At 52.1% G+C, this 15203-nt stretch overlaps 1 protein-coding gene across 1 annotated transcript in view; it reads left to right on the top strand.

The window, feature by feature from the left end:
* Positions 1 to 15203, top strand: part of Ptprn2 (protein tyrosine phosphatase receptor type N2) — a 455648-nt gene that overhangs the window by 86111 nt on the left and 354334 nt on the right. The window contains 2 exon segments of the mRNA XM_048337774.1: positions 319 to 701; positions 6264 to 6350. Coding sequence (XP_048193731.1) covers positions 319 to 701; positions 6264 to 6350 — 470 coding nt within the window.

The following is a 15203-nucleotide window of genomic DNA, read 5'->3' as shown; positions in this document are numbered from 1 at the left end:
ATATGTACATATATATGTATATATATATTAGAGCCTTTGTTTATGGCAGTAGATGCAAATTACCATAATATTTGCTCTTTGGATTGGGCATCCATGGCTTCTAGACGGGTTAATCTTTAAATCATAGCATCTTCAGGAAGGCACTGGGAGCTGGGGGTGGGAAAGGGTACCCTGGAGTGGTTGTGACTGTCCTAATGGGACTCCAAGCATGGTCAGGCAGCCAGGCCTTGCCGTCAGGCAGTGTGCTCACTCTACGGTCCTGTGTGCCAGCAGTCCCTCCTCACGAAGACCACCTCACAGGAGCTTCCTCTCTGCCAGGTCCGTCGTCTGAGCGTCCAGCTTGGGGGCCTTTTGCAGGACCGGGGGTCCCCACTCTCATCTGAAATCCCCCTTCTGGAAAAGCCCTCCAAAACAGAGACAAAGAAGTCTGAAGAGCCCGCGGCGTCCCTGTCTTCAGAAGAGGAGACTGTCGGAGTGGAGAATGTGAGGAGCCAGACCTACTCCAAAGACCTGCTGGAGAAGCAGCCAAACTGGGAGCCCAGCACCCTCGAGGGTGGGCACCAGAGCTGGGCTCTGGGGCTGGGACAGGGTGGGCAGAGCCTCCAGGCAGCTGCACAACCCACCCCCAGAGAAGGCCTGCAGCTGGAAGTCAAGTCCCCCGAGGAGGGGCAGCATGACGGCTACATCATGACCTCAAGCGAGTGAGTAGGACGCTCCCCATTTCCTTCTGCTCTGATCCTGGGGGAGGGTGCGTCACTGAGACACGAAGATGCCCTTTCCTTTAAATGTGCTTAATGGGGAAAACCACAGGTGGCTGTCTGTGAACCTGAGGCCTGGCAGGCAACCCTGTTGGGCGCGCTCACCCGGGGCTTCTGAATTTGGCACCCAGATCTATGGCAGGGCTTGAAGTGAGTAACTAGGCCAGGCTAGGCTCTGGTTTCTATGGTCCTGTCCTTTGCTCCACAGAGGTGGGGCCCCAGTGGCTCTCCTGGGAACGAGAGCCAGCACGTGAGGACCAGACTCTGCCACAAAGCTCAGCTGTGCGAGCTTCTTGCCTGTGAAAGCTGTCTCACATCAAGTAATCCAGGTAGCAGGATGCAAGTCACCTCAGTGCAGCCCTGTTCCAGCACCACAACCTTCTTTCCTTGCGCTCTCTGCTCTGAACTTAGCAAGGCAGCACACTGTAATACCACCGGCCCACAGTGCAGCCCAAGGCCCTCTGCTAACGCGTCTGACATTCCATGCCATGCTTGGCACTTCTTCAAGCAGGGGAAACTGCATTTTCAGAGCAGAATGTATCTGGCTGGTTATGTGCATGCATGTGTATGTGTGCAAATGTGTGAGTGTGTATACATGCAGAAGTGTGTGCACTCATTTCTCAGCTACTCCTTCCTTAGGCAGGCTGTGACCTATCTCTGGCTTCCCACACTGCTTATTAAAGCCAGTGCCCCTCTCCTCAGTGCCCCCGTTCAGCCCTGGCTCTGGGCTCTGCTCCTGGTGGAACTCAGTCCTCGGTGTTGCAGGCTGTTGCAGGCTGTTGCTGCGTGGGAGACTCCATTCACCCATGAGCAGTCCCTGCATGCCAGTTCCCAGGAAGGTCTTATTCTGAACTCAAACCACAAACCATTACTGTGGTCAGAGGAGCACGTGATGGCTTTCAGCCCATGGTGATGGTCTTACTCACGACTTCATGTAAGCTATATGCAGCAGAAGCTTTGAGCTTGCCCCAAATGCTGCCCTGTTTCTCTGTGTCCTGTCTCTTGGAAAAGTTGCCACACCTCCTTTCCTCTGCCCTTGCATTCCCTGTCTTGGAACAGAGGCTCCTAGTAAGCCCCACACCTTCCTTCCTCAGTTGTGTGGACAGTGCACGCCAGCACCTAAAACCATGCCCCACCCCGCGGGCCACAGTCTGCACGGGGGCGAAGGCGAGATGTTGACAGGTTAACTCAGTGAAGCAAGCCACGAGACTGACTGTTACTTATAAGTTGTCAGCACCCCCTCTCCTTGGAGACACTGCTCTGTGTGTGTGTGTGTGTGTGTTGTATAGTATGTGTGTATGTGTATGTGTGTATAGTAGGTGTGTGCTGTGTTGTATGGTTTGGTGTTAGGTGGGGCCTTGAGTGCTACATGTATTGCGTGTGCTGCATGTATTGTATGTACTTTGTGCAGATACTTTGTATGCTGCATATCTTAAGTGATGACTGTCAGGTGTACTATACGCTGTATATGTGATGTATGTCTTGGATGATAGAGTTCCTGTGCATCCGGTGTCTTGTGTGCATAGTGTGTGTGGTTTATGTGTCTTGAGTGATGTATCTGTCCCACCACGGGTGAGGCAGGAGAGGGGGCCAGGCTGTCTGCCAAGTGGCTGGGGTGAGCAGAGCCATCTGCTTTTAGGGGGTCAGAGGCTCATGCAAACACTTGTGAAATACCATCACTATCTTAACTTGTTTTGTTTTGTTTTTGGCCAGTCCTGGGCCTTAGACTCAGGGGCTGAGCGCTGTCCCTGGCTTCCTTTTGCTCAAGGCTAGCACTCTGCCACTTGAGCCACAGCGCCGCTTCTGGCCATTTTCTGTATATGTGGTGCTGGAGAATAGAACCCAGGGCTTCATGTATATGAGGTGAGCACTCTTGCCACTAGGCCATATTCCCAGCCCGCCATCATTATCTTCAAGGCTGTGTTAACTAAGACATGGATGATAAAATTCCATTTCTGTGTGTGGGTATGGGAGAATCTGTGGCTCATGTGAGTGTGTGTTCATGACAACACCGGGTCCTCTTCATTTTATCAGCCATCAGTGGAGACCAGGCTACTGAAGAAATTCACAGAATTTGAGAGCAAACATGGACTGTGAAGTGTGAAGGGTATGTGTACTCTGGGGACTGTGTTGGTACATGTGTAGGGTGTGTATACTCCAGGGACCGTGTTGGTATGTGTGTGTAGTATGTGTATTCCTGGGACTGTATTGGTACATGGGGTAAGGTGTGTGTAATTCAAGGACTGTGTTGATACATGGGGGACGCATGTACTCAGGGGACTGTGTGTTTACATGTGGTAGGATCTATGTACTATGGGGACTGTATTGGTACGTGTGTGGAATATGTGTACTCCTGGGACTGTGCTGGTATGTGTGTGGGGTGTTTGTACTCCTGAGACTGTGTTGGTATGTGTGGTGGTGTGTGTGTGCTCTGAGGACTGTGCTGGTACATGTGTGGGGTGTGTGTACTCATAGGACTGCATTGGTACATTTGGGGGTGTACTCCGGGACTGTGTGGGTACATGTGTGGGTTGTGTGTACTCTGAGGGCTATGTTAGTAAGTGTAGGGGGGGTGTACTCCTAGGGCTGTGTTGGTACTATATGGGGTGTGTGTTCTGGGAATGTTGTTGGTACGTGTGTGGGGGGGTACTCTGAGGACCGTGTTAGTACGTGTAGTGGGGGGTGTACTCCAGGGACCTTGTTGGTACATGTGTGTGGTGTGTGTACCCATAGGACTGTGTTAGTACATGTAGTGGGGGGTGTACTCCGGGGACTGTGTTGGTACATATGTGGGGTGTGTGTTCTGGGAACGTTGTTGGTATGTGTGTGGGGCGTGTGTACTCCTAGGGCTGTGTTAGTACGCGTAGTGGGGGGGTATACTCTTGGAACTGTGTTGGTATGTGTGTGGGTGTGTGCTACTGAAACGAAGCCAAATTGGGGTTCTCTGGTCTCCCAGCAGTCCTCAGCGCCTGGCTGCTCAGCCTCACAGCAGGACCCCGAGTCCAGGACCCAGCCCCTGTGTGCCATGCACGTGCTCCTGCTAGTGGTGGCATACCTGTGCTGACATCCGTGCCTGTTGTCTGTGGGGCCAGCATCTATGCAGCACGTGCATGCCATGTTCATCCTTACATGAATGGCAGTCACAGGCCACAGCTGGACTGCAGCTGTGTGTGGCGGGCGTGACACCAGCCCGTTGTTGCATGGCCTTCTGCTCACAGACACTGGGCCCAGCACAGGTTATGGTTGCCTGTGTCTCCAAAGTGCTTTCTCTAGAGAAGGTTCATAGCACCACAGAAGTGCCTCTATCCCCAGCTGGCGCCCCAGCAGCTCTGGGCCTACACCCACGGGGGCCTCCTTGTGGGGAACTGGGCATTCCAGATGGGCAGATTCCAATCCTCACACCCTGGCATCTTCTCAGAGGCTCTTCTGTGGGTAGACAGAGTCTGGGTCCCCAGCCCCAACTCGTACTTCACCACAGTGAGCAATCACTGCTGCTCCCAGAGGAAAGCTCTGTCCCCTCCCTTTCTACACGGCAGTGCAGCCTTTCCCATCAGCAAGCTCACGTGCCTCTGTGTCCTCCGCTGAGAACAGCTCCTCCTGAGCCAGGTTCTTCCCAGCAGATCACCATCATCCCTCCCCTTCTGATGGCTGCAGAGTCAGAGAGTCAGCCCGTTTCTTCCGGGTCATGACGGTGCTCACCTCAGACCCCTTGCCAGCCTGTGTCACTTCCTTCCTCATCCGTCCGATGCACTATTTTCTGTCCAGCCACCTCCAGGCTCATCTCCTGCCTCTCAGCCTGCTCTTTTCTTTCTGTTGTGCTGGTTCCTCCTCACAGGTCCATCCCTGAGTGCTGGAGATCCCCAAGCTCTTCACAGATCCTACAACTCCACCTGCATCAGCCTCTGGCTGCCTGGCTTCGCCTGGCCCTCTCTTACCCTTCTTGCTGACCGGCGGATCCCATCAGCATGGTCTATCACCTTTCCAAACTCCAGATCTCCCCATTGGGCCCCATGGCTGCACATTCCCTGTGGCTCCCACACCACAGGCCCATCTCTGTTCTTGGGAGCGTTGGGCAACACCATCCCTCACCCACACACCTCATACTCTCCCCTGGCCGCCCTGCCCTCTGCATCCGCTTCTCTCCATGTCTAAAGCCAGAATTCTGTTCAAAGTGGCCTAAATAGAAAGACCTTCTCTAGACCCCTTCCACAGTCATCCTCTGGCCTTTCCCTTGCTCCCTCTCTGCCTCTCCCTGACTTCCATGAAATTCATCACCAGGTCATGTGTTTGTCAGTCTGTCGGGTGGCCTTCACAAAACACCACGTGCTGGGCATCGTGCGTCTTCTCCTGTGCTGAGCCTGCAAGCCCAAGGCCCAGGTGTTGGCTGGGAAGGACCTGGTCCAGCTGCTCCCTAGTCAATGGTTTCCCCCCATTCCTTCCTTCACATCGTCTCCCTGCTGCATAGACCTGGGCCCAATTTCACCTGTTGACAAGGACACAGGTATGATGACTATTGAAGGCCCACACTAGTGACTTCGTCTTAGCCAAGCAAGGTTCCTGGCAGAATCTCATTTCCACAGAAGCTTGCCTTACTCAGGCCTCAGGCCTTCAAAAGGTAGATTCTTGGGTTTCATCTTTCTTTGTGAGTGTCTCTGTGCCCGCCTTTTCCAGAAGCCATGCGTCCTGGAAGGCAGGGCTGTGTTGCCCCTGCTCAGCGAAGCGGCCCTCATCCTCACTGCTCACCGGGAACAGTAGGTTCTCAGTAAAGTGGAAAGCCTCTTGTGGTCCCCCTGAAAAAGAAAACTTCTCTGGCGTGGTACCAACAGGCTTTTGCAGGCAACTCATGGTTTGTGAAACCGAGTCCTGGAATTTGGGGGTTGTCCCTCACAGTTATAGCTCGCTGCTTCGAAAGCAAGTGCTGTCCCTGTCCATGTTTCTCCGGGATGTCTGTGCCCGCTGTGCCCCGGGACACCAGTGCCCTCCTAATGAGTACCGCTGGAGAGGCACCCTCCCCAGCCCACCACTTAGGCCTTTGTGTGTGGTATTTAAATACCCTTTCACTGTAGAAATGAGTCCACATAAAATTGCTGCTTCTCCCAATCCAATTTTCAGCATCTGCTCCAACCCTCCCTTTTCTGTTTCCTTTGTCCTCCTCCCTCCTGCTTTCTTTATTATATTTTTATTGAAGGCTGAGATGAGCCAGTGGTGGCATCACGGGCCTATTACACTTCCTAACAATTCCATTTGCACTGCATTGTCTGCCTTATTGCTGGAAAATTCAGGTGATTCATCATGACTGAGGAAGCACCTGATCCCAGTCCCAAGAGCAGGATGCTGGGCCAGGGGGCAGGGGCAGCCAAGGGCTGTGCATCCCCTCCCCCCAGGGGCTGACCCCAGTCCCAAGAGCAGGACACTCAGGGGCGGCCAAGGGTAGTAAGGCCTCCAGGGGGGCTTCTGGGGCCTGGATGAGCTCTTTGGTGATGTTGGTCCTCCTCTCTCCCACAGTCCCCTGGGTCTGGACAAAGGGAAGCAGTTGATGGATGAGGTAGCCCGCCTCCTGCAGGTGCCAGCCAGCATCTTTGTGGACATCGAGTAAGTACCGGATGCCAGGCCTGTCAGCTTATCCTCAGCTCATACTGTGTTCAATCTCAGAAACTCTTTTTTGAGGGAAAGAGCTGAGTGCCTGGGGGTCTTCTTAATTATGTCAGAAAGGAACTGTTTAGAAAAGAAATGAAAGGAAAATTCCAGTGGGCTTTGGTAAGTTATTTAAATACAGCTGAAACCTCGTTTAATTGTAGGAACTAGCATCTCCTGACAGCAGTGTCTTGGAGGCCCACGGTGTGGCCCCCCTGCACTGGCATCCCTGGGGTCTGGGTGTCCTACAGCAGCTCCACTGCAACTGGGCAGAGCGGCAGGGCTGGCCCTGGTGCTGACCCTGGGCTGGTACTCAGGGAGCACCTGCCATGTGCAGGACCCTGTGGCTGTCTCCAGCTGTTGTAATGGGGGGTGGGGAGGGGGAGGGAGGACTTTGGGCTTTGTGCTGCTGACCTGCCTGGGCACAGCCAGAATCCTCTTCTCATTGGTGAAAGAGGCCACATGCAGAGCATCAGGAAGTCAACTCCTCTCCATCCTGCCTGTGAGTCAAGATGATCAGCTGGAAGAGGGCTTTGCAGAGTATCACAGAGGCGGCAAGACAGGCATGGAATGTAAGACTGAGCCCAGGCTCGTCTGAGCACTGTGTGCGGGCACACTGGGCAGGCACACCCCCACCCCCTGTCTGCAGCTACAGTTCCCTAGGGCAGTCACCTACAGGAATGCACTCTGCAGAGGTGGGGCCTCCCCAGAACTACCGGGGAGCCCCTCACATTCGAACTGCCAGGGAGCCCCTCACGTTAGGACTTCTGGGGAGCTCCTCATTTAGAACTTCTGGGAGCCCCTCACATTAGAATTGCCGGGGAGCCCCTCACGTTGGAACTTCCAGGAGGCCCTGCTGCTTGGGTGGGCAGGACAGGGGCATGGCAGGGAGCAGCGGTCAGATGACAGCATACACACAGCGACAGAGCCTGGGCAGGGGTGACGTAGTGACTTGGTGAGAACAGGCAGCAGGTACAAGAGGCTGCAGTATGCAGATGGAGGCACAAAATGCAGGGCTCATCTGTTTAAACAAGAAGGGATGGGCCCGGGTGCTGGCTTCAGCGAAGGAGTCACCACTGTTGCCTGTTGTTCTCCCTGTGGAGGCTCTGGCGGTGTCCATAAGAGTGGGGCTACCACCTGTAGGGCTGTGTGCTGCAGGACCTTCCTTCTGATGCTTCCTTAGTCTGTGGCTGTCACGGGTTCATATGTGCCAAGTTTCTGGACCCCTGGTGACAGGGCAGGGTCTCCTCACCAGCCTTCCCGGGCCAGCTGGTTTCTCCTGTGGCTGCTCCCCCGAGGGCTCACAGTGTGTTTCCTGTGCGCAGTGGCCCCCTCCCTCAGCCCTCCAGCACAGATACTCCAGGAGCTGTGAGGCAGGGTGAAGTGATCTTGACCCTCCGCTCCTCCCTGCTTGGGAGTCTCCCTCTCACTCTGCCTCCCCCCCGCCCCCCGCACCTGTCACCAATCCCTGGCATAAGGGTCTCTCAGCCCCTCTGAGGAGCAAGCCCAGGTGCTGGAGTCCTTTGTAAATGTCACTTGTCAGGACCCCACCCCAGCCCTTGGCTCGCCAGTGTCAGGGGTTTTTAGCCTCCTGGGCTCTCCTGTCCTGCAGGAGAGACGGGAAAACACGCCCCACCCGGGCAGGCCAGGAAGAGGAAAGGGCCGACGAACTGCCACCCAGCCCCCCTTTTGTCGGAGGACCCACAGACAATCCGGGAGCCAGTCAGAGCTAAGACTCGTTTAATGGTGGCAATGAGCTGTTCTTTTAAAGGGGTCAGAGAGCGGTGGAAGGGGAGGGGCACGTGCACCTACGTAGGGGCTGTGAATGGACGCCTGAGCTGTCCATCAGGGTGGAGCTCCAAGGGTCCTCCCTAAGGGGCGGCCTATATCTACATCACGGCCCCCAGGACCGCCTCTGGGTTAATCACCCACAGCCATCTTGGCGCACACGCGGTCTGAGGCAGGAGGCGGGGCTGGTTAGAGCCGCCTTTCCGGTTCTGGGACCGGAGACCAGGCAGGGCTACCAGCCACGAGGCCCCAGGGCTGGGAAAAGAGGCGGGGCCAGCTAGAACCGCCTGGTAATGATGCAAGGCATCTGGGCGGGTGTGCCCCACATCTAGTGCTGCCTCTCTGCAGGGGAGGAGCCTGCACATGGTGATGTCTGAGGCCTTAGAGCCCCAGGCCTGCAGCTGCCCTCGCAGGCATCCTGGGAGGGAGGCCGTGACCAGACACACCGTCCTGGCTGGCACGGTGTCTAAGAGTGCGTCCTCAGAGCTGTTCATTGTTCGGGGATGGGAAAGAAGGGGCATGTGGTCTGGCACTTGTGGACTTCGTCTGCATTTTTATGGAAGTACTAGATATGCTTAATATGTTTTGTTAATGGTTATGTAGTGTCATATACATTCCATTATTTCTTATTACATCATTAGAGACCATTAAAACAGCATTAGCATGCTGATGTAATTATGCCAGCAGACATACACCAATGGCAGTTATGATCTTATAATCTAATCATGGTCATCCCAGGCAGGCTGATTGATGCTGGGCTGCTTCCCACAGTATCCTGGTCAGGTGGGCAAGGCTGGGATGTACAATACCAAGAAAGATGTTCTGCCAGCCCTGGCATTGCTTGGAGATGCCCAGTGCCAAGTATCCTCTGGACTCTGGATAAGAACTGCCAAGCCTTCTGATTGGCCACAGGACATCATGGACGAGCCTTGCCAAGCCTTCTGATTGGCCACAGGACATCATGGACGAGCCCTGCCAAGCCTTCTGATTGGCCACAGGACATCATGGACGAGCCCTGCCAAGCCTTCTGATTGGCCACAGGACATCATGGACGAGCCCTGCCAAGCCTTCTGATTGGCCACAGGACATCATGGACGAGCCCTGCCAAGCCTTCTGATTGGCCACAGGACATCATAGACGAGCCTAGGGCATGGCAATGGACAGCCTTGTGTGGCCTAGCTTTATGGCTTTTCCACAAGAAGTGGTTTTGTTTTCTGTGTGACTTACCAGGCTGACATCATTGGGGTCTCTGGCATGTCCAGCAATGCCTGTGCTCAGTGCAGACCCCATGTCGCTTTCCCGGCCTTGCGCAGTAGATGGCCATCTGTAGAAGTTTATAGACTTCTGGAAGTTGTACGTGGGTTTCCTGGGGTGAATCGTGACTGTTGGCCCCTCGCTTTGGCCCTGAATGAGCATGCTCACTTGTGAAGATATTAAGTAGTGACCAGGGATGAGGAGGGGCCCCTCCTTTGCCCGTGTCTCAGGCTGTCTCTGTGGCCCAGGGAGACCAATCCCTAGAGGACGTGGCCTGCACACCAGGGTGGTGTGAGTGAGCAGCGGCAGAGGTGCCACTCAGAGCCAAGTGCCTCTAGCACTAGCACGCAGTGCCCTAGGGGTGGCCTCAGCGGATGGGCAGCACTCGCGGTCTGGGTACCCGTGGCCTGCGCACCTGCTCTCAGGTTTATCTCAGTGATGCTGCCTGAGTCCTCTTTCCCACAAGGGAGCCCAGGCTTCAGTGCCCAGCTGCATGATGTAAAAGATTGCATGAGGCCAAAGGTAAACGCACAGGGTTTCCTTGAAGGAAGGACCGTGAAGGAAATCTGAGAGTATATCCAAACCACCTCAGCCTGCCTTCAAATGGAAGATGAGGCAGGAGGCCAGAGCCACAGTGTACCCCAAAGTTATTCTGCGGCAGGGAAGCGCCATCTCCTCCTGTAAGGAGAGCCACATGTTGGTAATGGGGCCAAGCTCCGCTCCTGGGAGGAAGGGGAGCTGAGGAGAGAAAGGGGCTTACTCTTACAAGATTTGCTAGAACCCAGCCAGGGCCACTCCAAGGAGTCCTGCAGGCCCCTGCTCTGCCATCACCTTTCTAAAGAGATCTCTTACCCGAGGAGCCATCTGGACGCCCACCTTCTCTCTAAGGAGTAGAGGCCTCAGCTCTCTAACCTGGCTGTCTGTTGCTTCACAGCACCAGATGTCTGTGAAGAGGGGAGGGGTGACGCTGTCCAAAAGAAAATGTACTCATCACCTGACTTACGAACCAGTAGCCCCTCGGTGCAACACCTTAGTCATAACAATAAAATTGTATTTCTAAGACAAACGTCTTAAGATTTCAAGATGAAACCTTAAGTCCTGAGTTACAGGTGAATGCTTTTGTTTCTAAATGTTTGTCATTAATAGTTTAATCCCTGGTTTAATGTTTCAGTATGCTTTAAGTGTGGCAAGAGCCACTGTGCAGTGGAAATGCACCACAGATGGCCCCGGTCCTCTGAGAGCAAGAGGTCTGCTGTCCCTGAGAGCCCTGTGCTGGTGGGCAGCTCTCTGTGGGCCTCCCTCACCTCTTGCCTCCTGTAACCACAGAGTAGAACAGGCGCCTCCATCAATACTGAGTGGCCTGTTTTCTCCCAACCCCCCATGAGAAGACAAATGCAAGACACATTCTCTAAACACAGAAAGGAATTTCCAGACCACATTTCATCACACAGTTAACTGCAGATTTTAAAAAACCTTCAGGGCAGTGCCGCTTAGCTCTTTAAGGAGACAGTTCGCTCTCATTCTGCCTAAATGTTGGGTTGTGTTAAGTCACTTTCAGGACTGTGTTTGTTTCCTCACACACCCAGTCCCTTCAGTCCTCTTCCTGGCCCAGACCACAGTGGATATTTTAGAGAGTACTGCCTGATGTTTGAGAGGCAAGAGCACACAGTTGTGCAGAAAATATGATAATGGAAGTTTGCTTAAAATATACATCTGTACTATTTTGTCTACTCGAAATTCTAGACTTTCACCATCCTGGCCCCTCTCCTGAGACATGACAGAAATGAAGTGAGGCATCAAAGACTTTGTAGCAGCCAAACACAGATTCGTTGGAGAAATTAATTCTGATGTTCATCTTCTGATGACAACTTGGATGACTCAGTAGCAAGCGTGGCTTTCTCAGGATGAGGGGCAGCCAGGGAAAAACATCAGCAATGTTGTTTGTGGCCTAATTGCGACAAAATTAGGGAAGTTCTCTGGTGGGGAGAGATTTTAGTTACCAATGTTTTCAAAGTGCTCTCCAATGAGAGACAGGGAAGTATTATTCCATTATTCAGAGGCACCAATACTTCCCCTGAACTAGTTGGAGCTAATATCTAAATTCCACAGGCTTCTATTACCTTACCTATAGAACAAGGGCAGTGCCAGAGGGATTGTTTTAACTCTACATTATGAAATTAGGCCTGTCAGCACTAGCGTATGTCTTGGGTTGGGTCTTGTGAGGCTGGCAGAGTCCTGGTGATGGGGGGGGGGTCTGGTGCCTCTCCTGAAGGGTTGCTGCAGGCTTGGGTCAGGTATCCACACCGAAACTTTCTGTATATCAAGACATCTTTCTTTTACTTCTGGGCCTACTTGTATGTGCTGCCAAATTCAGCAAGCCTCCTAAATCACTCTGATTGAGTTGTGTAACTTTGAGACCTTCATAACATTTGTTTCTCTTAAATTAACAGTATAGACTGAGAAATGTATTAAATGTATAGTCTACTAGATAAAAACAGTGCAGAAAGATTCCCTAAGCCATAAGTGATCTTTTGGGGAACATTTAAATATGTTTTCATTAATGTATGCAATATAAAATAAATCTGATTATCTATCAGCCTATCCATCTATTCCATTACCTACCTATCCATCCATCATTTAGCCATCATCTGTTTACCCACCTACCTACTCATTTACCTGTCATCTACCAATTATCCATATATCTACCAATCCATGCATACACATACAAAAGCCATCCATCCTTCCATCCTGTCTACCCACTGTCCACTTACCCATCTACCTATGTGACTACTCATGTATCTACAGATCTGTCCAACTATCCATCCATCCACTTCTATCTACACAGCTGTCCACCATCCACCTTCCTATCCATTTATCATCCAATCCATCCATCCACCAATCCACCCATCCATCCATGCATCCACCCATTACCATGCATCTATCCATTTGCCATCCATCCATCCATTCACCCACTCATTGGACCACCCACCTAGCCAGCCAGCCATCCACCCACCCATCCGCCCATCCATCCATCCATCCACCCACCCATCCACCCATCCATCTGCCCATCCATCCACCATCCATCCACCCATCCACCCACCCATCCATCTATCCACGCATTCACCATTCATCTCACCACCCACCCACACCCATCCATCCATCCACCCATTACCATGCATCCATCCATTCACCATCCATCAATCCATTAATCCACTCATTCGACCACCCAGCCAGCCAGCCAGCCACCATCCATCTACCCATCCATCCATCCATCCATCAATCCACCCACCCACACACCCATCCACCCACCCATTCACCCATTCATCCATCTATCCACCCATCCAACCATCCATCCACCCACCCATCTACCCATTCATCCATCCACCCATCCATCTGCCCATCCATCTACCCATCCATCCACCTATCCATTCACCATCCACCCATTCATCCATCTACCCACCCATCCATCCATCTATCCATCCATTCATCACCCATCCACCACCCATCTATCCGTCCATCCACCCATCCATCCATCTCTGTGAGACCAAGGAAGCATTCGAGTCTCGGGAACTACGTGAGACCACACGAGGCTCCTCCATCTAGAGGTGATGTCTAGACTCAGGAGGATCATAAACATGTTGGGGTACTGAACAGGACTGTCAGGTTAGGGGTCATAGGGGAGGCAGAGGTGGGAGGATCATGGTTCTGAATCAGTCTGGGCAAAATATTATCGAGACCTGCCGCCCCCCCCCCCCCCACCATCTCAAAAGCAAGCCAGAGCCAGGCACTGGTAACACATGACTATGGCCTCAGCTATTTAGGAAGAGATCAGAGGGCAGGGTTGGAAGCCAGCCTCCATGGAAAATCCTTTCTCAACCAATAGCCAGGTGCGGTGGCACACACCTGTGACTCCAGCCACAATCAAAGTGTAACATAGATTGACAACTGTGTAGGTGCAAGACAGGCAAAAAACAAAACAAAATAAGTGGAACCGATCTCAAAAATAAGCACTACGACAAAGGGCTGAAGGCATGGCTCAGTTGTACAGTGCCTGAGTGCAAATTCCTGTACCATAAGACAACAACAACAAAGCATACACACACCAAGCTAGGCACAATGGCACACGTCTATAAGGTCAACTACTCAGAAGGCAGATAGAAGTGTCAGGGTTCCAGTGAGTCTAGAGAAGAAGCAGAAGACCCTACCTGAGAAATTACTAACGTAGGAAGGGTTGGAGGCATGGTTTGAGCAGTGGAGTACTTGCCTAGTAATCTCAAGACCCCCAAATAATATATACATTAGATAAATAATTAATTAAATGCCAGGCTACAGGTTGGAGGGAACCCTGTACATGCCAGGATGCCCCAACTGGTTGTCCAAACACCTTCTAAACTGTGAAGTGCAGTGGCCTGCTTGTAGTTTCAGTATTCAGGAGGCAGAGGCTGAGCCTGGGGAGGACCCCAAGTTTAAAGCCAGCCTTAAACAATGTTGCAAGACCTCATTTCAAAATAAATAAGAACATCCTCCTCATTTGTGAATATATGTCTGCAAATTTGTTTGAATTATTTGTGGCAAGGCCACAGTAATTTCTGAACGTGCGTGAGGCAGTAAAACAGGGCTCTGCAACATACACGTTCCTAGCTGAGGCTGAACAAGATGCAGTTCTGATTCCCTGGGTCAGCCTACACTGTGAACATGGCTCCTTCTCATGGGCTGTTTGGTACTATGGCTCTCACATTTTTGTGCCTTTTTCTGCTGGTGAAGTACCTGTTTTTAAACCCCCCAGCACCGTACTGAGCTGCTGCTCTTGCTCCTCAGTCCTGGGTGGCTGTAGTGTGCCTGGCACAGGAAATTCCTCTCTCTGATCTTTACTCCGTTTGAGTCACAGGGATGTTTATAGTGAAGCTGTGAGCTCAGCATTAATCACCCCACCATGTGTATTAAATGAGGTGCCTTCGCATAGAAACCACACTGAACCATTATGCATGATCAGTGATGAGAAAATATAACCAGAGGTTTCCATGCCTCTGACTGTTGCCCTAGGGACAATGGCTCTGAGGGTGTTTGTTGACAGATGACTAGAGAGAGAACAGCCACCTGGTTAACACGAACTGCCTCTAGTGTGTGTTCAGTAATTAGTTGAGTCTGAAATCTGAATGTCAAGTCATACTATCTTTGTTACCTCGTTAAACCTTGTATTTCCTCCTACCCTGGCACTCAGTTTCCTTTGTGACTTTTCAATAATTCTTACAATCAAAACCCAAGTTCTGTATATTGTGAGTTTTCTTAAACCTCAACGGAATTGGCAAGATATTGTTCATCAATAAGCACCACCTTTCTCCCCAACATGTCTGCTATCTTCCCGTGAGCTCCAAAATCTAATGTTAACCTCGAGACTTGCAACATTTCATGCATCTGTGTTTTACTTTCTACCTTCTGATTAGACACAGAAATGCCCCTTTTTGTGTTGGCATGCCAATCTAGGGTTTATTCCAGGTTCTTCAAGATCTTCATGGTAAAGACAATCAAGACAGCATGGTTCTGGGGAGGCTCAGCCTCATTCTCATGGCCTCCCACACCACCTCCACCCTCCCGCCTCCCACGCAGTAGGCATCCTCGTGAACCTCAGGCTCCAACCCGTGGGGAGCTAAGCTCTCACCTGCTGGCCTATGCATTTGGACAGCAGGTGTGGCCAGTTTGCAGCTCAGTGCACTGGGTGAAAAGTGGATCCCTTTCAGATCCTTTCCACCCTTCAGCAATCACCAGTAA

Source organism: Perognathus longimembris, chromosome 2, assembly GCF_023159225.1.
Source record: "Perognathus longimembris pacificus isolate PPM17 chromosome 2, ASM2315922v1, whole genome shotgun sequence".
Lineage (NCBI taxonomy): Eukaryota > Metazoa > Chordata > Mammalia > Rodentia > Heteromyidae > Perognathus > Perognathus longimembris.
The sequence above is the reverse complement of the archived record's forward strand: the minus strand, read 5'-3'. Positions and strand labels throughout refer to the sequence as shown.